This window comes from Bufo gargarizans, chromosome 4 (assembly GCF_014858855.1).
Source record: "Bufo gargarizans isolate SCDJY-AF-19 chromosome 4, ASM1485885v1, whole genome shotgun sequence".
NCBI lineage: Eukaryota > Metazoa > Chordata > Amphibia > Anura > Bufonidae > Bufo > Bufo gargarizans.
This window is the reverse complement of record NC_058083.1, coordinates 158,148,024-158,167,964: the sequence shown is the minus strand read 5'-3', so window position 1 is coordinate 158,167,964 and position 19,941 is coordinate 158,148,024. Positions and strand designations below refer to the sequence as shown.

General features: G+C 42.7%; 1 protein-coding gene across 4 annotated transcripts in view; it reads left to right on the top strand.

Annotated features, from left to right (window-relative positions):
* Positions 1-19,941, top strand: part of IFT80 (intraflagellar transport 80) — a 125,754-nt gene that overhangs the window by 4,164 nt on the left and 101,649 nt on the right. For all 4 annotated transcript variants that reach the window (XM_044292056.1, XM_044292054.1, XM_044292057.1 and 1 more), the window contains 3 exons: positions 639-685; positions 4,518-4,739; positions 5,473-5,583. In XM_044292056.1, coding sequence (XP_044147991.1) covers positions 649-685; positions 4,518-4,739; positions 5,473-5,583 — 370 coding nt within the window. In that variant the 5' untranslated portion in view covers positions 639-648. The remainder of the gene's footprint in view (positions 1-638; positions 686-4,517; positions 4,740-5,472; positions 5,584-19,941) is intronic.

Below are 19,941 nucleotides of genomic sequence, written 5' to 3'. Positions count from 1 at the left end.
CTTGGCACAGAAATGTGACCTCTTGGCTAATCACCACTTCCTGAGGCTGTCACCCATGCAGACGGTCCAGGGGCACCCAGGACACATAAAAAAATTCCGGCCGGACAACCCCTTTAAATTACAAAATATATTGTATACGTGCATGTTAAGGTTTACCTTAGAAAAAATAGCGTAAAGGGGTTTTCCAAACCAGAGAAGACATTTTTAGGTGGCCAGGATGGGTGCAAATGTTACGTGCGTGTCACCACTGGCAGCCAATCCGTGGCCTCAGTGCTGACGTGTTCAGGAATGGTACGTGACCACGGAAGCTCAACGGTCACATGCCATGCCTACAAAGGGAGTAATGACGGCTAAAATGCCATAATATGTAAGGGAACGTTTTTGTATCCATTCATTGTCAATGGGGGCAAAACTGAACAGACCAGAACGGCGTGCGCCAGAATGCATTCCGGTCCGGTTTGTTGATGTCCTATACCGGACACAAAACTGCATATGTGAAAGTAGATGCAATACTGCAGTCCTGGTGTAGAGCATGGTGTGACATCCGCGTAATATTGCATCTGTAATGAAAGCTTAGTGATGACCGATAATGATTATCTTCAAGACGGTTAACCTCCCATTTTCTTCCATTCTCGTAGGTCAGGCACAATGAGACTGAAGACTTCTTTACTGAAAGAACCGAAACATATCCTTTACATTAAACATCCAGAACTGCTCCTTTGCTTTATGGTGTGTTCCTGGACAGCAGAAGGTCTGGGGAAGACGGTGGCGCTCGCTTATCAAGCAGTGTGTGCCGGGATTGGGAGGAAATGGCGCAAATCATACACTGAATTTCCTCACTGCCAGACAGATAAAAATGAGTGCGCCTTAAGGGGCTTGTTCAAGCTGATTAAAAGTCTCCAAAAACCCCTACAATGTCTTAAAATAAAAAACCCGATACACTTGTTTCCCCAGCGCAGTTCTCTACGGCGCTGGTTAAGTAACAGCAGGTAGAGTACTAGACCAGCGCCGGAGAAAAGGGTGAGTGTGTCATGTTTCTTAGGCCTCATGCACGCGACCGTTGTTTTGGTCCGCATCCGAGCCGCAGTTTTTGCGGTTTGGATGCGGACCCAGTCACTTCATTGGGGCTGCAAAAGATGCGGACAGTACTCCGTGTGCTGTCTGCATCCATTGCTAAGTTCTGTGGTGCCCCAAAAAATATATAACCTGTCTTATTCTTGTCCGTTTTGTGGACAAGAATAGGCAGTTATGTTAATGGCTGTCCGTGCCGTTCCGCAAATTGCGGAACACACACGGACACCATCCGTGTTTTGCGGACCGCAAAACACACAACGGTCGTGTGCATGTAGCCTTATTTTAAGACATAGGGCTTTTCAGAGATTTTTAATTATCTTGGACAACCCATTTGCACAGTTCACCCCAACTGCCTTCTTGTACACAGTGCATATTTAGTGCAGTATTGCCCTGTGGATTTTCGTATGTCAAATTCGCAGTGTAAAGTAACAGTTAAGGCCTCATGCACAAGACCGTTTTTGTGGTCCACATCAGAGCCGCATTTTTTGCGGCTCAGGTGCGGACCCATTCGCTTCAATGGGGCCGCAAAAGATGCGGCCAGCACTCCGTGTGCTGTCCGCATCCGTTGCACCGTTCCGTGGCCCTGCAAAAAAAAATATAGCGTGTCCTATTGTTGTCCGTTTTGAAGACAAGAATAGGCATTTTTACAATGGGCCGCAAATTGCAGAAGGCACACGGACGGCTTCCGTTTTTTCGCGGATCCGCGGTTTGCGGACAGGAAAAACGGCACGGTTGTGTGCATGTAGCCTAAGTAGATGAAATTTCGCAGAAATTTCTGCACATAAATTGATCTGCGGTTGTTGTTGGATTTTGAAATCCGCAGTGTATCAATTCTTTGGATGTTCATTGCAGGTTTCACCCATTGCAATGCAAAGGGAGGAATCTGGGGCAAATCCACAGAAACAAAGCAAAATCTCCATAGAACATATTTCCATGTTCATGTAGCCTTTAAAGGGGTTTTCTGTGATCCATCCTTTGGACATCAATATATGATTGGCGGGGGAGTGAGACCCCACACCACTGACGATCAGCTGTTTCATAGTAGCTCCAGGGTCAGAACTACACAGCGCTGTCCATTGTGTAGTGGACGATGCTGGTCACTGCAGCCCTGTGACTGGGAGAAATACTGCAGCTACCAGCTCTGTCCACTACATAACGGACAAAGTGGTGTAGTTCTGACCCCGCAGGTACTGGGGGGCAGGGGAGCATGCAGCGTGCCGGACCCCCATTGATCAAATATTGATGGCCTGTCCTGAGGCTAGGCCAATATTAAAGTACCGGAAAACCCCTTTAAGGTGGTGTCATACACACTTTGGGGCAGTTTTTAATGCAGTTTTTTCTTCCCATGCCAGAAGTGGTTTGGAAGGGAATCAGAAGTATAAGGGCTGTTTCACACGAGCGGATGCCGTGCGTGACATCCGCTCCGTGAATGACAGCCAAGACCCGATGCGGACTGCAGAAGCACGGAGCAGTAACATGACTGATAACGCTCCGTGCCTCTCTGTGATCTCTTTACTACGAAATCACAGTGAGATAAAGTTGTCACTGTGATTTCGTGGTAAAGAGGTCACAGAGAGGCACGGAGCATTATCCATCATGTTAATGCTCCGTGCCTCTGCAGTCTGCATCGGGTCTTGGCTGTCATTCACGGAGCGGATGTCACGCACGGCATCCGCTCATGTGAAACAGCCCTAAATGAAGGACTGGTCCTTCTGGATCCATCTCTGGCTTGGGTCATAGACCTAAGATGTTGTCAGCTGAGGGTGCATGTGTTCTCACCAGGGGAAGGTGACTTATGTCCCATAAAAACTAAAGAATTTGGCATGTTGAAATCCCAACGACCTGATCCCTCCTTCTCACCGACATCTTTTGATAGGAGAGTGTCTGGTCATATCAGACTAGTGTTTCCCAACCTGGGTTCCCCGATTCCTGATCCTTGAAGAAAGCAACAAGACCGGTCAGTTTTACTATATGGAAGGCAAACTGATTTCAGCCTATGATTTCAGCCTGCTCTTTGCATAGCAGTAAATCTGTGGGTGGAATGCTTCACTTGACCCCACACCAAGCTTCTTTGAAGCAGGACTGGCATTGTGATTCCCGTGAGTGGAAACATTTTTCCAGCAGTAATAAAATTGGGGATCACATCAGTAGTCGGCTAGTCCTGCCGAAATTGGCATTTTTTTTTGTTTTGTATTTTAGTAAATGTGGGCCAGTGACTTCAATCCACTCTGCCGCACTTTGTCCTGAAGGTACCTGCAAGCATGGAGATATTATCAGATGCATTTTGCTGCAGACTTATCCGCTAACACCAGAATACAAGCACAGTTTATACCGGTCTGTGAGTAAGGCCAAATGCTAGGGTGACACGGGTCGCGGAACCGCTTTCGATGCCAGGATTGCAGGGCAGCGAGATCCCATAGAAATGAATGGGATCGCCGCAGCAGTCGCAAGAAATCCAGCTATTGTTGGCCATCAATATAAAAGCAGTGGACAACCACTTTTTAGGTGGGAATTCAATTTTTAAGATAGGGGTCAAGTATCAATAAAATGTCACAAGTTTCCACCGTAATCAGACTGAAAAAAGTAGAATTCAGCTTGAAATCGTGTGTATGGAGGATCCCCAACAGATTTCCTAGAACGTTGAGTTGGGAAAAGAGGCTTGGGCTCCACTCACATTATCCACTGGCTTTCAGATGGGAACCGGGCGATGTTTCTCCGCTTGGCACGCACCATGCTGCCGATACATGCTCTTATATATTCTAATATAATAATGACTCGCTTGTCTTAAGTTTTAAGAGAATTGTCCCTTAGCTATAAAGAAGTGAGCGGACGTGGTTTAGACTGTAGAGCAAACAAAGGTGGAGCATTGTCATGTCTGTGCCAATATGTTCAGTGATTGCCTTATGTCTTTAGGCTGGTGGCTTAAGTTTTAGAATCTGACCTTCATAGCTAACTTCTACCTGCTCGCTGTATGTCCTACTACTTGGATTATGTGGCAATTGTTCCATTATTATGTATTATTTTTGTCTTAATGAGCACAAAATGTTATGAAGCTTTGTGATAATTCCAGGGACTTCAATGTCTTGGTGATCTTAGCTTGGAGACCATACTTGCACAGAACACACATAAGCAGTAAAAGTCCTCTAATCCAGCACACAGGGGTTCGGAAATCCTATTTCTACATGTGGCAAAGATATCCACAATGTCAGGTCAGCAGGAATTTCCCCGAAATTCCACCAGTGCTATACCCAAATTGTATTTTTGCACATTGAGCTATCAGACGTTATACATGTTCCTGTTGACTCCATTTATAAATGCACATGACGTTAATGAGAAAAGTGAGTAAATTTACCCTTTCAGGCTAGAACGTCTGCCTTCTCAAATGTTTTTTTATTTTTTATTTCTTGAAAGACCATATGTTAAACTCCTTAATCCCTCTGTACATAAGGAGCTGGTTAGCTGTGTGGGCTGGACCTCAGCAGATGAGCTCTATTCCTGCAGTGATGACCACCAGATTTTAAAGTGGAACCTGCTAAACGGCGAGACGTCTTTGGTTGTAAAACTTCCAGATGATACGTATCCTATTGACCTGCACTGGTTCCCCAAAAATGTGGGGAACAAAAAGCAAGGGCAGTCTGACATGTTCGTGCTTACAAGTTCTGATGGTGAGTACCTCTGCCATGTAGTGTGGCATACTTACTATCTGCTTGTATTGGGAGGTGTAATCAATCAGTTTGTGCTATGGTCATCCACTTGCCACGTGTGGACGTACACTTACCATGTAATGGCAGTGGATACGTTATGTTCTTGTGGCCATCCAAATTTGTGCCCGTACACAGATGACCGTTAGCATACGTGTTTTCAACAGTATCACGCATCACACCATACAAGGATGGTTCTAGAAACATCAGAAATTTGGCTTGTTTCATGTGGCCAACCCATAGACCTTCAGGCTGAACGTGATAAGAGCAAACCGAAGGGTGGTTCTCTGTATAGAAAAGCAGAGTCTGCTGCATATTCCTATACAATTGCAAAAATGGGATGCCAGCCCAAGAAGACACTCTTTTGGTCTCCTTTGGGTGAACGGAGATCTTTTGAGCACAATAATGTAGTAAACTAGCTATTTCATACAATGGTATATGGGGGGGGGGGGAAGGGGGGGAAAGCATACGCTGAAGATATATAAAGATATATCATTTTTTATTTAAAAAACACAAAACAATGGGACCCTGATGCCATTTGACGTCTATTTAACATATATTTCCCAGTGCATACATTAAATGAAGGCCATAAACACAGCGTGAACATATAACCGAACCTTTAAACTGATGGCTTTGGGCCCACTTATGTATGGTGTTTTTCTTTGTAGTAAGATTCTTCCATGTTATTACTTTCTAGGAAAATTCCACCTGATTTCCAAACTGGGAAGAATTGAGAAAAGTGTCGAGGCCCACTCTGGAGCGGTGCTTGCTGGTCACTGGAATTTTGATGGGACAGCACTGGTGACAGGTAACTTGTGTCCATACTAGATCAGATGTGGAGGTTGTATAGTAGAGTATGTGAAATCAACACATTAGTCTTGCTATGATCAATATACAAAAGAATACAATACACATATTGTTGTTACAATTAAAATGCCAGCGATTAGATGAATTATTAAGCCCCTGACATTAAACGTCTGTCACCACTGTCATTCACTGTTAAAGGGGTATTCCAAGTGTTTCCACAGGATGGGTCTTCCGCATCTGCCGTGGCGCTCCTCACAGCTTACCCTAGGCCAATGATGTCATGTTCATCAGTTACTTGACCTAGGCGTAGCTCAGCCACAGCCTCTTCAACCGGCTGGTTGGTGGAGGTGCCAGGTTTTTGGACGCCTGCCAGTTAGATACTGGTGACCTATCCTGAGGATAAGGGCTCATGGACACAAACTTAATTTCTTTCCGTGTACGTTTTTGTTACTCAGTGTGCATTCCGTTTCCGTAGCGCAAAAAATAGAACCTGTCCTATTATTGTCCGCATTACAGACAAGGATAGTACTGTTTTGTTAGGGGACAGCTGTTCCATTCCGCAAAATACGGAACGCACATGGACGTATCCTTTTTTGTGGACCTCAAAATACAATAGGCCTCTTGCACACGAACAATACGGATTAGGTCCAGATGCGTTCAGGGTGAGTTCGGGAAAACTCGCACCATTTCGCAAACAAATTCAGTCAGTTTTGTTTGCGATTGCGTTCAGTTGTTCAGTTTTTTCCGCTCGGGTGCAATGCGTTTTGATGCGTTTTTTACGCGCGTGATAAAAAAACTGAAGGTTTACAAACAACAACTACCATTTCAGAAGATATAAACCGCGCTGCTTCTCAATAGGTTCTCTTTCGACCATTCCAGCAGATGCAGACTTTCGGTAATGCACCAATTCACAGTTTCAGTGCTTCACAATCCAATATTGCTCATTTCTCCTAAAAACCTCGTCTCGTCTCCTATAAATGTTAGGACGAAAAGAGCGAAACAATAGTGAATCGCCGCAAAGGACGTTCTTTATCAGCTTTTTATTATACTCTCAGGATTAAAAGAATCATGGGCGTAACAAATATTATAAACCGGTTTCCCATCTTTCACCCGACCTGGGTTTCACCTTCGCTTCGTCTGACGAAGCCTTAGGCCCCTTTCAGACGAGTGAGTTTTCTGCGCGGGTGCAATGCGTGATGTGAACGCATTTCGCCCACACTGAATCCGGACCCATTTATTTCAATGGGTCTGTGTACACGAGCGTTGTTTTTCACGCAATGCTGGCCCCATAGAAGCGAATGGGGCTATGTGAAAAAACGCATCGCATCCACAAGCAAGTGCGGATGCGATGCGTTTTTCACTGATGGTTGCTAAGAGGTGTTGTTTGTAAACCTTCAGTTTTTTTATCACTTGCGTGAAAAACGCATGAAAAACGCATTGCACCCGTGCGATATAAACTGAACGCATTCGCAAACAAAACTGACTGAACTTGTTTGCGAAATAGTGCGAGTTTGCCTGAACGCACCCGGACCTAATCCATATCGAGAGGCCTTAGTTGATCCATTTCCAGGCCAGGTTCCCGCATAGTCATGTGGTCTGGTCCTGTCAATCAAGAAGAGGGGAGGGGTTGACAGAGGAAGCAGGAGGAGCAAAGATGCACATAGTGGCCCGAGCCTGCACTCGGTGCACTTAACAGCTCATTTGCATATAGATTCAAAGTACTATTTGACCAGAATGAAGCAATGAATTGCCAATAGGATGATATTACATTCAGCTGAGCTAGCCCTACAAGGTATTGTGTCTTGTTTAACTGCGAATTAAGTAAGATAAGTATTTTCCTGGTGACAGATTTCCTTAAAAGGGTTCTTAAAGAGGACCTTTTTATGGGTTTGTAGTAAGTGAGATAAATATCTGTACCTGCCTGTTTTTTTTTAAATAGCGCTCCTGCGCCCTCTTATGGCCCCCGCAAATTTTGCTCTCAGTATGCTAATACTGAGCATGGGAGCAATGGGGAGGAGACGCAGTCTTTCTCTGTGGGCGTCTCCTTCTCCCCTGACTGTAGCGCTGTCCAATCGCAGTGCAGAGCGTCACAACCAGGGAGGTTACTACAAACCCATGAAAGGACCTCTTTAACCCCCACCTCCCAAAGAAATAGGTGAGTTCCCGGACACTGTGGGGGAGAAGGAAAAAGAAGCCCGTTCACCTTTTTAAGGACGCTACATTTCAGCACCAAGGGTCCCGTACCTGCTGCTTCCTATCCCTGGCAAACCAGAAGTGATAATATCCTGGATTATAAGGAGCGTATAAATGCCTAAACTGGCATAGGGAGCCATGATACTTGTACACAATTTTTCTTGACTTGTGACGCTCATTATCAATTCTCCTGATGGTGATATTAATCAGAGCCATTAGCACACGAGTTTTAGTGGTATTTCAGACTTTGTCACTCCGAGGCCAGAATGTGGACACTTTACAGGAACAGTATTTCCTTACTAATCAAGAATGTGCGTTTCAATTAAAAGACAATTATTGTCACTATCACGGCGTAGTCGTCTTGAAGTATTTTTTTTCCTTACGCCTACTGCTTTTCTCAGACTAAAACTCATGACTCATATCCTAATAGAAACAAAACTCAGACTAAATATGCATTTTATAGGCTCAGTCAGCGAGCCTTGTGTCTGTAAGCATTATTTTCAATATTACATTGAGATTCTAATTGAGAGCAGACCCCATTGTGTTCAAGCTAAGAATGATCCTGTTGAATTGAAGATTTACGTAAAGATTGCCGAACTGAGTCTCAGGTCCACATAGGGAGATGGTAGAGAAGATCACTTTGACCTTCTCGGCTTGTGGGAGCCAAATCGGAGATGTTCCATCTTTCCTTCCCACACACAGCTTTAACATCCTCTAACCTCCTGTTCACCTTACTGCGCGAGACTTCTCTTACCACACATTGCTTCTTATAGTCCAGTGGTACTACAAGCCGCGCTGCACTAGCGTACAAGTACGAGCCTTGGGTCTTTTCACACGTCCGAAGAATGGGTCCAGATCCGTTGCGGAACAAATCCGGAGCCATTCATTCTCTGTGGCGCCAGAAGAGATGCTGACAGCACACAGTGTGCTGTCCGTATCCGCATTTCCGGAGTGTGGCCCCAATCTTCCGGTCCGCGGCTCCCGAAAAAAATAGAACATGAAAAATAGGCAGTTCTATAGGGGTGCCGGCCGGGTGTACAAGGAGAGTATGGAGCTTTTCTCTCTTATCATGGGGAAATTGGCATCCACCTCATAGGGGGTTTTTGCATTCTTCTAGATCAGGAATCGGCAACCTTCAGCACTCCAGGTGTGGTGAAACTACGACTCCCAGTATGCACACTTGCTTGGCTGTTCTGAGAACTCCCATAGAAGTGAATGGAGCATGCTAGCAGTAGTTTCACAACAGCTGGAGTGCCGGAGGTTGCTGACCTATGTTCTAGATCAACACAATAGGGACCGTTTACACCGATTTTTTTTTTTTTTTTTTTATTTTTTTTTTTACCGTTTTCCACACAGAATCAACAACAAAAAAGGCCTCCAAACAGCCACTCTTTGAATGGGAAGCAGCACTTGAAAAAAAAAAAAAAAGGATCAGCATGCCCTATCTTGGTCTGCCCTGAATATCCCATTAAAATGAATAGGAACTAGGAAGCAGCAAAGAAACAAAAACTGTGAGCAGAAATGCAGGTTTGCATTGAAGTATACACCCCCCACCAAAAGAAAAACTGCAAAAACCACACCTTAAAAACACACTTTTAAAATCTGCATAGATTCCACTATGATTTTAAAAAGAATGTTTTCAGAATCCGCCATGTGAGCGTACCCATAGGATTATATGTTAGACTTGATGGACCTGTGTCTTTTTCCAACCTTAAAGGGGTTATCTGAAACTATAAACTGCCCCTCACACAGAATATACTTACCCCACTCCCCGCACCGCCGCTGCTTCTTCTCCCCCTGCGCCGATGAAAACATCTGGTGTCAGGGGGGAGCTGCCAATGGCAGGCGGGGATGGGGACGAGCCTCCCTAGCATCAAAGCTTTTAGCACATATTAACCCCTTACTTACCACAATACGCTTCTTTACAGCAGTTACTAAGGGGCCTTAGGCCACCGTAAAAATCCAGTGGCCTAGTCTACGCCATGCGCAGGTCTCCGCTGCAGTAAAGAGCAGGAGCTCAGCTGGGCTCCTTCTCTAAAGGCCCAGATTGGCAGAAGTTTTGATCCCGGCTGATTAACCCCTTAGATGCCATGGTCAATAACGACTGTGTGTTTCAGTGGGAGAGGGCTCCCTCCGTCACCTGAAGATACCTAAGTGTGTCTTCTGTGTATGCCTATTGCCTGTCAGTCTCTACTGACAGCATAGTACACTGTATCAAAGCATTGCATGTTCAAGTTCCCTTGCGCCTTTAACAAGGTTTAAAATGAAGAATTAAATAAAGTTTTATTTTAAAAAATATCTCCAGGTTAAAAACACACCATAAAAAGAACAAAAAAATCCACAATTGCAGTTTTTTTTACGTGCTACAAAAAGTAAATAAAATAAGCAATCAAAAAGTTGTACATACCCCAAAATAATGCATAAAATCCGTACAAAGAAAAATAAAATGTTATGGGTCAAATAGGGGTTTATTGTGTAAAAGTAGTAAAACTTTAAATATATATACCGGTATTTGGTATCACTGTTATCATACTGACCCACAGAGAAAGTAATCCTGTTATTTATGCCACAAAGTGAATTCGCAAAATTTACAACGTAAAAAAGGCAGAAAGAGTTAATAAAAGTTAGTCAATGATTATGTGACACTAAAATGGTGCCATTACAGACTACAATTTGTCCCGTAAAGAATAAGCCCTCATAGAACTACATCGACATAAAAATAAGAAAGTTGTAGCTCTTGGAATGCAACGATTAAGAAATGAAAAAATAAAATAAAAAATGCTTGGTCACTGAAGGGTTAACAGGCTATTTGACTGTTCTATAATTTTTCGAAGTCACTCCACGTATTCTACTTCCTGTCCTGGCTGTTTAACGTCCTGCTTAGTGTGGACTTTTAGCACGGCAGACAGTCTTATTTGGTTAGAATGAAAGAAAACCGACACTCCCAAAAAAATCTTTGCTGGTGATGGATTTATTGGTCACTCATATGACGCACGGCGTTTCGGCACTCACAGGTGCCTTTTTCAAACAAGAAGTGAGCAGCAGTATAAGTGCTCACTTCTTGTTTGAAAAAGGCACCTGTGAGTGCCGAAACGCCGTGCGTCATATGAGTGACCAATAAATCCATCACCAGCAAAGATTTTTTTGGGAGTGCCGGTTTTCTTTCATTCTTCTGATTTTGGGATTACCTCCACACAAACCGAGCACCCCTCAACCAGTACGCAGTGCCGCCTGACTTCATTACACAGTCTTATTTGGTTTTCTCAATCAGACCATTCAGTCTGACCAGAGAGGGAAGCGGGTTGAGAGCATCACCCATGACACTGATAAGTGCAGTGCTCTTCTGTGGGCATCTTTATCTAGGCTGATCACTATCCGACAATGTGTGATGCTCGTGACACTACTTGTCTTCTCCAGTGATCAATCTGTGATGATCTAGAGCAGGGGTGCACAACCTGCGGCCCCCAGAGCCATGGTTTGCGGCCCCTGTCCTGCTGGGCAGAAACACAGCTGATCTTGCGATCAGCGGTGTTTCTGCCCGGAGCGCCGCACAGCGGATGGATCACAGGTTTTGCTCCTGCACTGTAGCAGGAGCAGAAAGGGTCCCCGGCTATAAGTGCGAGCGGGTAAGCCGAGGAGAAGACAGAAGCACTTTATTAGCGCTTCTGCGTTCTCCTCTATGAGCGCTCTTCAGTGTGGACATGGCAATCGCGTGATCGCTGGATGTCTCGGGCGCAGAGCTGCAGGGTCAGTAGACCCAGATCAGCTCTGCCCTGGTACAACACCTCCTCCTGCAGGCTGGTTTCCCTGTAACTGGAACTCCTTTGGATGCTCCAGTTCCAGTGGAAATAATACAAAAAAAAGTCACTTATTGTCTCCCAAAGGTCTTTCAGTGACCTCTTGGGGACAAATTATGTGGTAAAAAAAAAAAATATAAAGAAAAGAGAAATAAAATATGTGGCACAAAAAAATATATACAATAAAAAGGAAAAAGTGCTAAATAAAATAGTGTTCACTGACCCTCAACAGTCTTTTTATGACCCCTTAGGGGATACAGTATTATATGGCAAATATATTTAATAAAATAATAGAAAAAATAAATAAAATACAAATAAAATAAAAAGGTCCTCCAACAGTTTTTTTTATGAGCTTGTGGGGCATATTATGTGGCAAAAATATATTTAAAAAAATAAGTAATAAACCAATTATAAAAAAAATACAATACAATTAAAAGGAAAAAGTGCAAAATTTTAAAAAGTGACGGTGTCCCCCATGGTCTTGAGGGAACATATTATGTAGCAGAAATATATAAAAAATTAAGTTAAAAAAAATGAAATACATAAAAAAAAAACACCCACATCAACCAAAACCGTCACAATTACCGCCCCTATTCACGTGAAACTATAGATATATAACAAAACAGCCTACACAAAATAGGGAATTCTAATAATTTTATTTTCAGTTTGCATATTTAAAGAATAAGGAGCTATACTTTGAAAAAAAAAAAAAATACCTTTTAAAAACGTTTTGTACAGTCCCCCCCCCCCCCCCCCCCCCAAAAAAAAATTGTTGCAAAAATGATTTTAGTAGTCCAACAAATAATAGATAATGGATAGTTACAACCATTTGAACCACTTGTGCTAAATCACAAAAAAGTGTCTGGTGAGTAAGGCCTTTTCAAGCCTGGTCGTTAAAGTGTTAACCAAATAAGCGCCTTCCCCACTAGCAAGGTAAATGTGCTTACTGGTTACTGCAGGGCGCCTATAACTGGATTGGCAGGAGATGGTAATAACCAGTGAGCTCCGTCCTCTGCCGTGAAGGAAAACGCAGATTTATTGATAGGAGGCAGGAAGGAAATGTCGCCGCTGTTCTGGTAAAAATGTTTTTAAACAAGTTCCTGCAGCATAGCCTCTGAAATAGAAGATTCATAATTACCTGCTCCACACCGCTCTGGTCCTCTGTGCTGCCCCCGCTGCCTCCATTGTCCAGTCCCCGTCCTGTTTACACATCACCGCGTAAGCCACTCATTGGCTGGAGTGGTGTATGACCATGTCCATGCACTGCCAGGTGTAAACAGCGGTGGCAGTGCGAAGGACCGGAGCAGCGGGGAGCAGGTAAGTATAACTCTTCGGTATCAGGGGCTATGCTGCAGCACGATATTCGGGACAATTACTGGGAAAAAATCTGGCCGGTATAATAGTGCCGCCGATCAGTCAATAAACAAGGAATTTCTCATTTGTCGGCTGACTTACATATTTGATCAGGATGAAAGATGTACAGTTATCTGCAGCACATATCACTGTGTAATCTAAATGAAGGCGGAATGACTGTGGTAGTGATCATTCCTCCCCAGTCACTTTGCACTGGCTTGTTTAATAGGCAGATCAGCGCCGATCAACGTGTTTTTTTTTTTTTTTTTTTAATTTGCTGCCCCTTGAAATAGAGCGATGTGACAATGCGGCTCTCAGACCAAAAAAGGTTGTGCACCCCTGATCTAGAGAGTGGTAGATTGAAGGGGTTTTTCACTTAAGGTGACCCCCGTCTGTAGGGCTTATTAGTGTTTATGAGATTCATGCAGAGGGATCCACCTCTCGTGTCCCTTCTATAAGCCAGACGGGATAGGAAGAGGTGAAATGGATGCTGGGCAGCAATTTAGAAGCTGGCTTTATTTCCAGAAGGGGTTCTGCTGATGGGAGCTTACAGAAGTGAGAGGGTTAGAGAGCAGGTGATGGAGCAGTGTACTGGCACATACAGTTGCAAGAAAAAGTATGTGAACCCTTTGGAATTATATGGATTTCTGCACAAATTGGTCATAAAATGTGATCTGATCTTCATCTAAGTCACAACAATAGACAATCACAGTAGGCTTAAACTAATAACACACAACGTATTAAATGTTACCATGTTTTTATTGAACACATCATGTAAACATTCACAGTGCAGGTGGAAAAAGTATGCGAATCCTTGGATTTAATAACTGGTTGAACCTCCTTTGGCAGCAATAACTTCCACCAAATGTTTCCTGTAGTTGCAGATCAGACGTGCACAACGGTCAGGAGTAATTCTTGACCATTCCTCTTTACAGAACTGTTTCAGTTCAGCAATATTCTTGGGATGTCTGGTGTGAATCGCTTTCTTGAGGTCATGCCACAGCATCTCCATCGGGTTGAGGTCAGGACTCTGACTGGGCCACTCCAGAAGGCGTATTTTCTTCTGTTTAAGCCATTCTGTTGTTGATTTACTTCTATGCTTTGGGCCGTCGTCCTGTTGCAAAACCCATCTTCTGTTGAGCTTCAGCTGGTGGACAGATGGCCTTAAGTTCTCCTGCAAAATGTCTTGATAAACTTGGGAATTTATTTTTCCTTCAATGATAGCAATCCGTCCAGGCCCTGATGCAGCAAAGCAGCCCCAAACCATGATGCCCTCACCACCATACGTCACAGTTGGGATGAGGTTTCGATGTTGGTGTTCTGTGCCTCTTTCTCCACACATAGGGCCAGATTTATCATGACTCTGACAGCTCACTCCACTTTCACATATGGCTAAAGTCAATTTTAGCCAAGTCAGATTTATGATCGGCCCTTTGAGACTGTAATTAATGTGGTTTGACGGTAGCAGTTTATCCGTCAGTAAGCAGCTTTACAAAAGTCGCATATCTTTACAAAAAAGTCGCACGTTTTTATGAAAAAGTCGCATGTTCTATTAAAAAGTCTCATAAGATAAGCATGGTCCTCACTGGAGTGAAATTGCGACTTTTTTGCGACTTTTTAAATAGTCCCAATAGTAAATCTGTCTAGAGATTCATTTACATAAGAAAACACGCCCACTTTAAGAAAATTTGTGAGCAGTTTTAGCGTTTGGGACTTTTTTGGGGACTTTTTCACTATTCTGACCTGAGCTAATGATAAATCTGGCCCATAGTGTTGTGTGTTACTTCCAAACAACTCATCTTTGGTTTCATCTGTCCACAGAATATTTTGCCAGTACGGCTGTGGAACATCCAGGTGCTCTTGTGCAAACTGTAAACGTGCAGCAATGGGTTTTTCTTGAACAGCAGTGGCTTCCTCTGTGGTATCCTCCCATGAAATTTATTCTTGTTTAGTGTTTTACATATCGTAGATTCGCTAACAGGGATGTTAGCATATGCCAGAGACTTTTGTAAGTCTTTAGCTGACACTCTAGGATTCTTCTTCACCTCATTGAGCAGTCTGCGCTGTGCTCTTGCAGTCATCTTTACAGTACGGCCACTCCTAGGGAGAGTAGCAGCATTGCTGAACTTTCTCCATTTATAGACAATTTTTCTTACCGTGGACTGATGAACAGCAAGGCTTTTGGAGATACTTTTATAACCCTTTCCAGCGTTATGCAAGTCAGCAATTCTTAATCTTAGGTCTTCTGAGAGCTCTTTTGTGCAAGGCATCATTCACATCAGGCAATGCTTCTTATGGAAAGCAAACCCAGAACTGGTGTGTTTTTTATAGGGCAGGGTAACTGTAACCAACACCTCCAATCTCATCTCATTGATTGGACTCCGGTTGGCTGATACCTCACTCCAATTAGCTCTTGGAGATGTCATTAGTCTAGGGGTTCACATACTTTTTCCACCTGCACTGTGAATGTTTACATGGTGTGTAATCCCTATAATTCCAAAGGGTTCACATACTTTTTCTTGCAACTGTATGTATCGGTTGTATCTGCGCTTCACTCTGCAGTTGATGATATTACTGTGCTGGTGCTGCCTTGTATGACTCCCGTCATCCCCTGCCTTATGGCATCACATTAGTGATTTTTTTTTTTTTAAATTTGTGGGTAAAGTTGGGCAATTCAGTTGCTTTCACCCCTCCCTGACATTTTCCTAATGAGCAGCACTAACACGAGGTTATCACTGAGTTATTTGGCACAGTAAATTATCAACTCTGATGGATATTTTCCTAGTAAAAGCTTGAAGCAGCAGTCTCCAGTCCATTACAGATTAATGGACTCTCTTTGGTTCACATACTTTTGGCGAGAATCCTACCATAGTTAACTCTCCAGTGTAATATTATATTTAATTACACTAAAAGGAATGAGTTTCCCATATAATGTTTCCTTACAAGGGGAGATCCCATGATGAATGTAAAAAATGAAAATCAGACATCATATTGTACATGACAACCTCTTTATAACAAAGTGAGAACCAGCCCTGTACCTCACATGGATCCAGAGATCTCCCAATTCATTGCTCCTCTAGATTTATATCAAGCTGACAGCTCAAGAGGCGTGTCCTTTCTGCGGGAGCTCTCTCCCGATCACAGCTCAGGAGGCAGTTGAAGGATGAGCATGAGCGGCCATCTCAGTGAGTAGGACAAAGAAAAAGAACAACCAGCAGGTGGCGCTCTAAAGATACATTTTATTAACCACTTCACATCCGCCCATAGGATATAAATGTCCTATGGGTGGATGTTTAACTCTGGACGTTCTGGAACGTCCATTCAGAGATTGCAGCTGCAGAGCGGGTTGCCAGCTGTCATTGACAGCAGGGCAACCCAGAGAGAAGGCAGGGACAGTTCCCTGCCTTCTAGATCGCTGCATACACAACGCTCACCTGTGCTTCCTGTCCCGGCCCGGTGGTCATGTGACCGCTGGGGCCGGGAGAGTGCAGGAGCTGTTGGGTCTTCTACTGACCTCAATCAGCCCTGCACTGAGGCTGTACAGCACAGTATAGTGCTGTACAGCCTCTTTGGGGGATGTATTTCCCCTGTAACTGGGGCTACTATGTCAGTCCCAGTTACAGAAGAAATCAATAGTGGAAAAAAAATTATGAAGTCAAATGTCGCCCAGAGGTCTTGTATGACCTTATGAGGTACACAAAGTGTTTTAAAAATTAAATAAAAAAAAGTTTCACATGTAAAAAAATAATAATTCTCCAATTAAGTAATTTAAAAAAAATCTGAATAAAAAAATAAAATAGACAGCCGACTCTATAAATATCACATGATCCACCCTGTCCGATAAACAACATAAAAAATAAAAACTGTCAAAGCCATTTTTGTCACCTTACATCACAAAAAGTGCAACACCAAGTGATCAAAAAAGCAAAATAGTACCGATAAAACAGTCGCCTCATTCTGCAAAAAATGAGCCCCTACATAAAATTGCTAAAAAAATAAAGAATAACTATAGCTCTCAGAACATAGAGACATTAAAACATAATTTTTTGTTTCAAAAATGTTATTGTGTTAAAGTGAAATAAAGAAAAAAAAAAAAGTATACTGTACAGACCAAAAGTTTGGACACACCATCTCATTCAAAGAGTTTTCTTTATTTCCATGACTATGAAAATTGTAGATTCACACTGAAGGCATCAAAACTATGAATTAACACATGTGGAATTATATACATAACAAAAAAGTGTGAAACAACTGAAAATATGTCATATTCTAGGTTCTTCAAAGTAGCCACCTTTTGCTTTGATTACTGCTTTGCACACTCTTGATGAGCTTCAAGAGGTAGTCACCTGAAATGGTTTTCACTTCACAGGTGTGCCCTGTCAGGTTTAATAAGTGGGATTTCTTGCCTTATAAATGGGGTTGGGACCATCAGTTGCGTTGTGGAGAAGTCAGGTGGATACACAGCTGATAGTCCTACTGAATAGACTGTTAGCTGCTTTTTTCTTGCCATAATACAAATTCTAAGTAAAGAAAAACGAGTGGCCATCATTACTTTAAGAAATGAAGGTCAGTCAGTCCGAAAAATTGGGAAAACTTTGAAAGTGTACCCAAATGCAGTCACAAAAACCATCAAGCGCTACAAAGAAATTGGCTCACATCCGGACCGCCCCATGAAAGGAAGACCAAGAGTCACCTCTGCTGCGGTGGATAAGTTCATCCGAGTCACCAGCCTCAGAAATCGCAGGTTAACAGCAGCTCAGATTAGAGACCAGGTCAATGCCACACAGAGTTCTAGCAGCAGACACCCCTCTAGAACAACTGTTAAAAGGAGACTGTGTGAATCAGGCCTTCATGGTAGAATATCTGCTAGGAAACCACTGCTAAGGACAGGCAACAAGCAGAAGAGACTTGTTTGGGCTAAAGAACACAAGGAATGGACATTAGACCAGTGGAAATCTGTGCTTTGGTCTGATGAGTCCAAATTTGAGATCTTTGGTTCCAACCACCGTGTCTTTGTGCGACGCAGAAAAGGTGAACGGATGGACTCTACATGCCTGGTTCCCACCGTGAAGCATGGAGGAGGAGGTGTGATGGTGTGGGGGTGCTTTGCTGGTGACACTGTTGGGGATTTATTCAAAATTGAAGGCATACTAAACCAGCATGGCTACCACAGCATCTTGCAGCGGCATGCTACTCAATCCGGTTTGCATTTAGTTGGACCATCATTTATTTTTCAACAGGACAATGACCCCAAACACACCTCCAGGCTGTGTAAGGGCTATTTGACCATGAAGGAGAGGGATGAGGTGCTGCGCCAGATGACCTGGCCTCCACAGTCACCAGACCTGAACCCAATCGAGATGGTTTGGGGTGAGCTGGACCGCAGAGTTGAAGGCAAAAGGGCCAACAAGTGCTAAGCATCTCTGGGAACTCCTTCAAGACTGTTGGAAGACCATTTCAGGTGACTACCTCTTGAAGCTCATCAAGAGAATGCCAAGAGTGTGCAAAGCAGTAATCAAAGCAAAAGGTGGCTACTTTGAAGAACCTAGAATATGACATATTTTCTGTTTCACACTTTTTTGTTATGTATATAATTCCGCATGTGTTAATTCATAGTTTTGATGCCTTCAGTGTGAATCTACAATTTTCATAGTCATGAAAATAAAGAAAACTCTTTGAATGAGAAGGTGTGTCCAAACTTTTGGTCTGTACTGTACGTAACAACCAGCTCTATAAAAATATCACATGACCCAACCCCTCAGGTGAACGTCGTAAAAAACGTAGTGTTTTTTTAATTTTTTTATATATATATATATATATATATATATATATATATATATATATATATATATATATATATATATATATATATATATATAATTTTTTCACCTTACATCACAAAAAGTGTAATAGCAAGTGTTAAAATAGTCATATACACCCCAAAATAGTGCCAATCAAACCATCATCTCATCTTGCAAAAAATGATACCCTACCTAAGACAATCGCCCCCCAAAAAATAAAAACTGAGTCTCAGACAATGGAGAAACTAAAACATATATATATATATATTTTTTGTTTTAAAAATTATATTATGGGGCTACCAGGAGTGGGGTTTGAACCCACGCAGATATATATATCCATTGGATCTTAAATCCAATGCCTTAACCACTCCTTAACCAAAATTATATCCTACCTAAGACAATCGCCCAGAAAAAAAATAAAACTATGGCTCTCAGACTATGGAGACACTAAAATGATTTTTTTTTTTTTGTTTAAAAAAAAAAGATAGGATTGTGTAAAACTTAAATAAAAAAAAAAAAAAGTATAGATATTAGGTATCGCTGCGTCCGTTAAGAACCTGCTGTATAAAAATATCAGATTACCTAACCCCTCAGATGAACACCGTAAACAAAATAAAATAAAAAGTGTGTCAAAAGCAATTTTTTGTCACCTTACATCACAAAACGTGTAATACCAAGCGATTGAAAATTCATATGCACCCTAAAATAGTACAAGTCAAACCGTCATCTCATACTGAAATAAATGAGCCCCTACATAAGACAGTCACCAAAAAAACTGAAAAAAAACCCTGACGGCTTTCAGAATGGTATTGTCGCGTCCGTAACAACCTGCTCTATAAAAAGAGCACATAATCTAACCTGGCAGATGAACATTGTAAATAACAAAAAAAAAAAACGTGCCAAAACAGCTAATTTTTGTTACCTTGCCTCACAAAAAGTGTAATATAGAGCAACCAAAAATCATATGTACCCTAAAATAGTACTAAGCAAACTGCCACCTTATCCCGTAGTTTCCAAAATGGGGTCACTTTTTTGGAGTTTCTACTCTAGGGGTGCCAGAGGGTCTTCAAATGTGACATGGTGTCAAAAAACCAGTCCAGCAAAATCTGCCTTCCAAAAACCACATGGAGCTCCTTTCCTTCTGCACTCTGCCCCGTGGCCGTACAGCAGTTTACGACCACATATGGGGTGTTTCTGTAAACTACAGAATCGGGG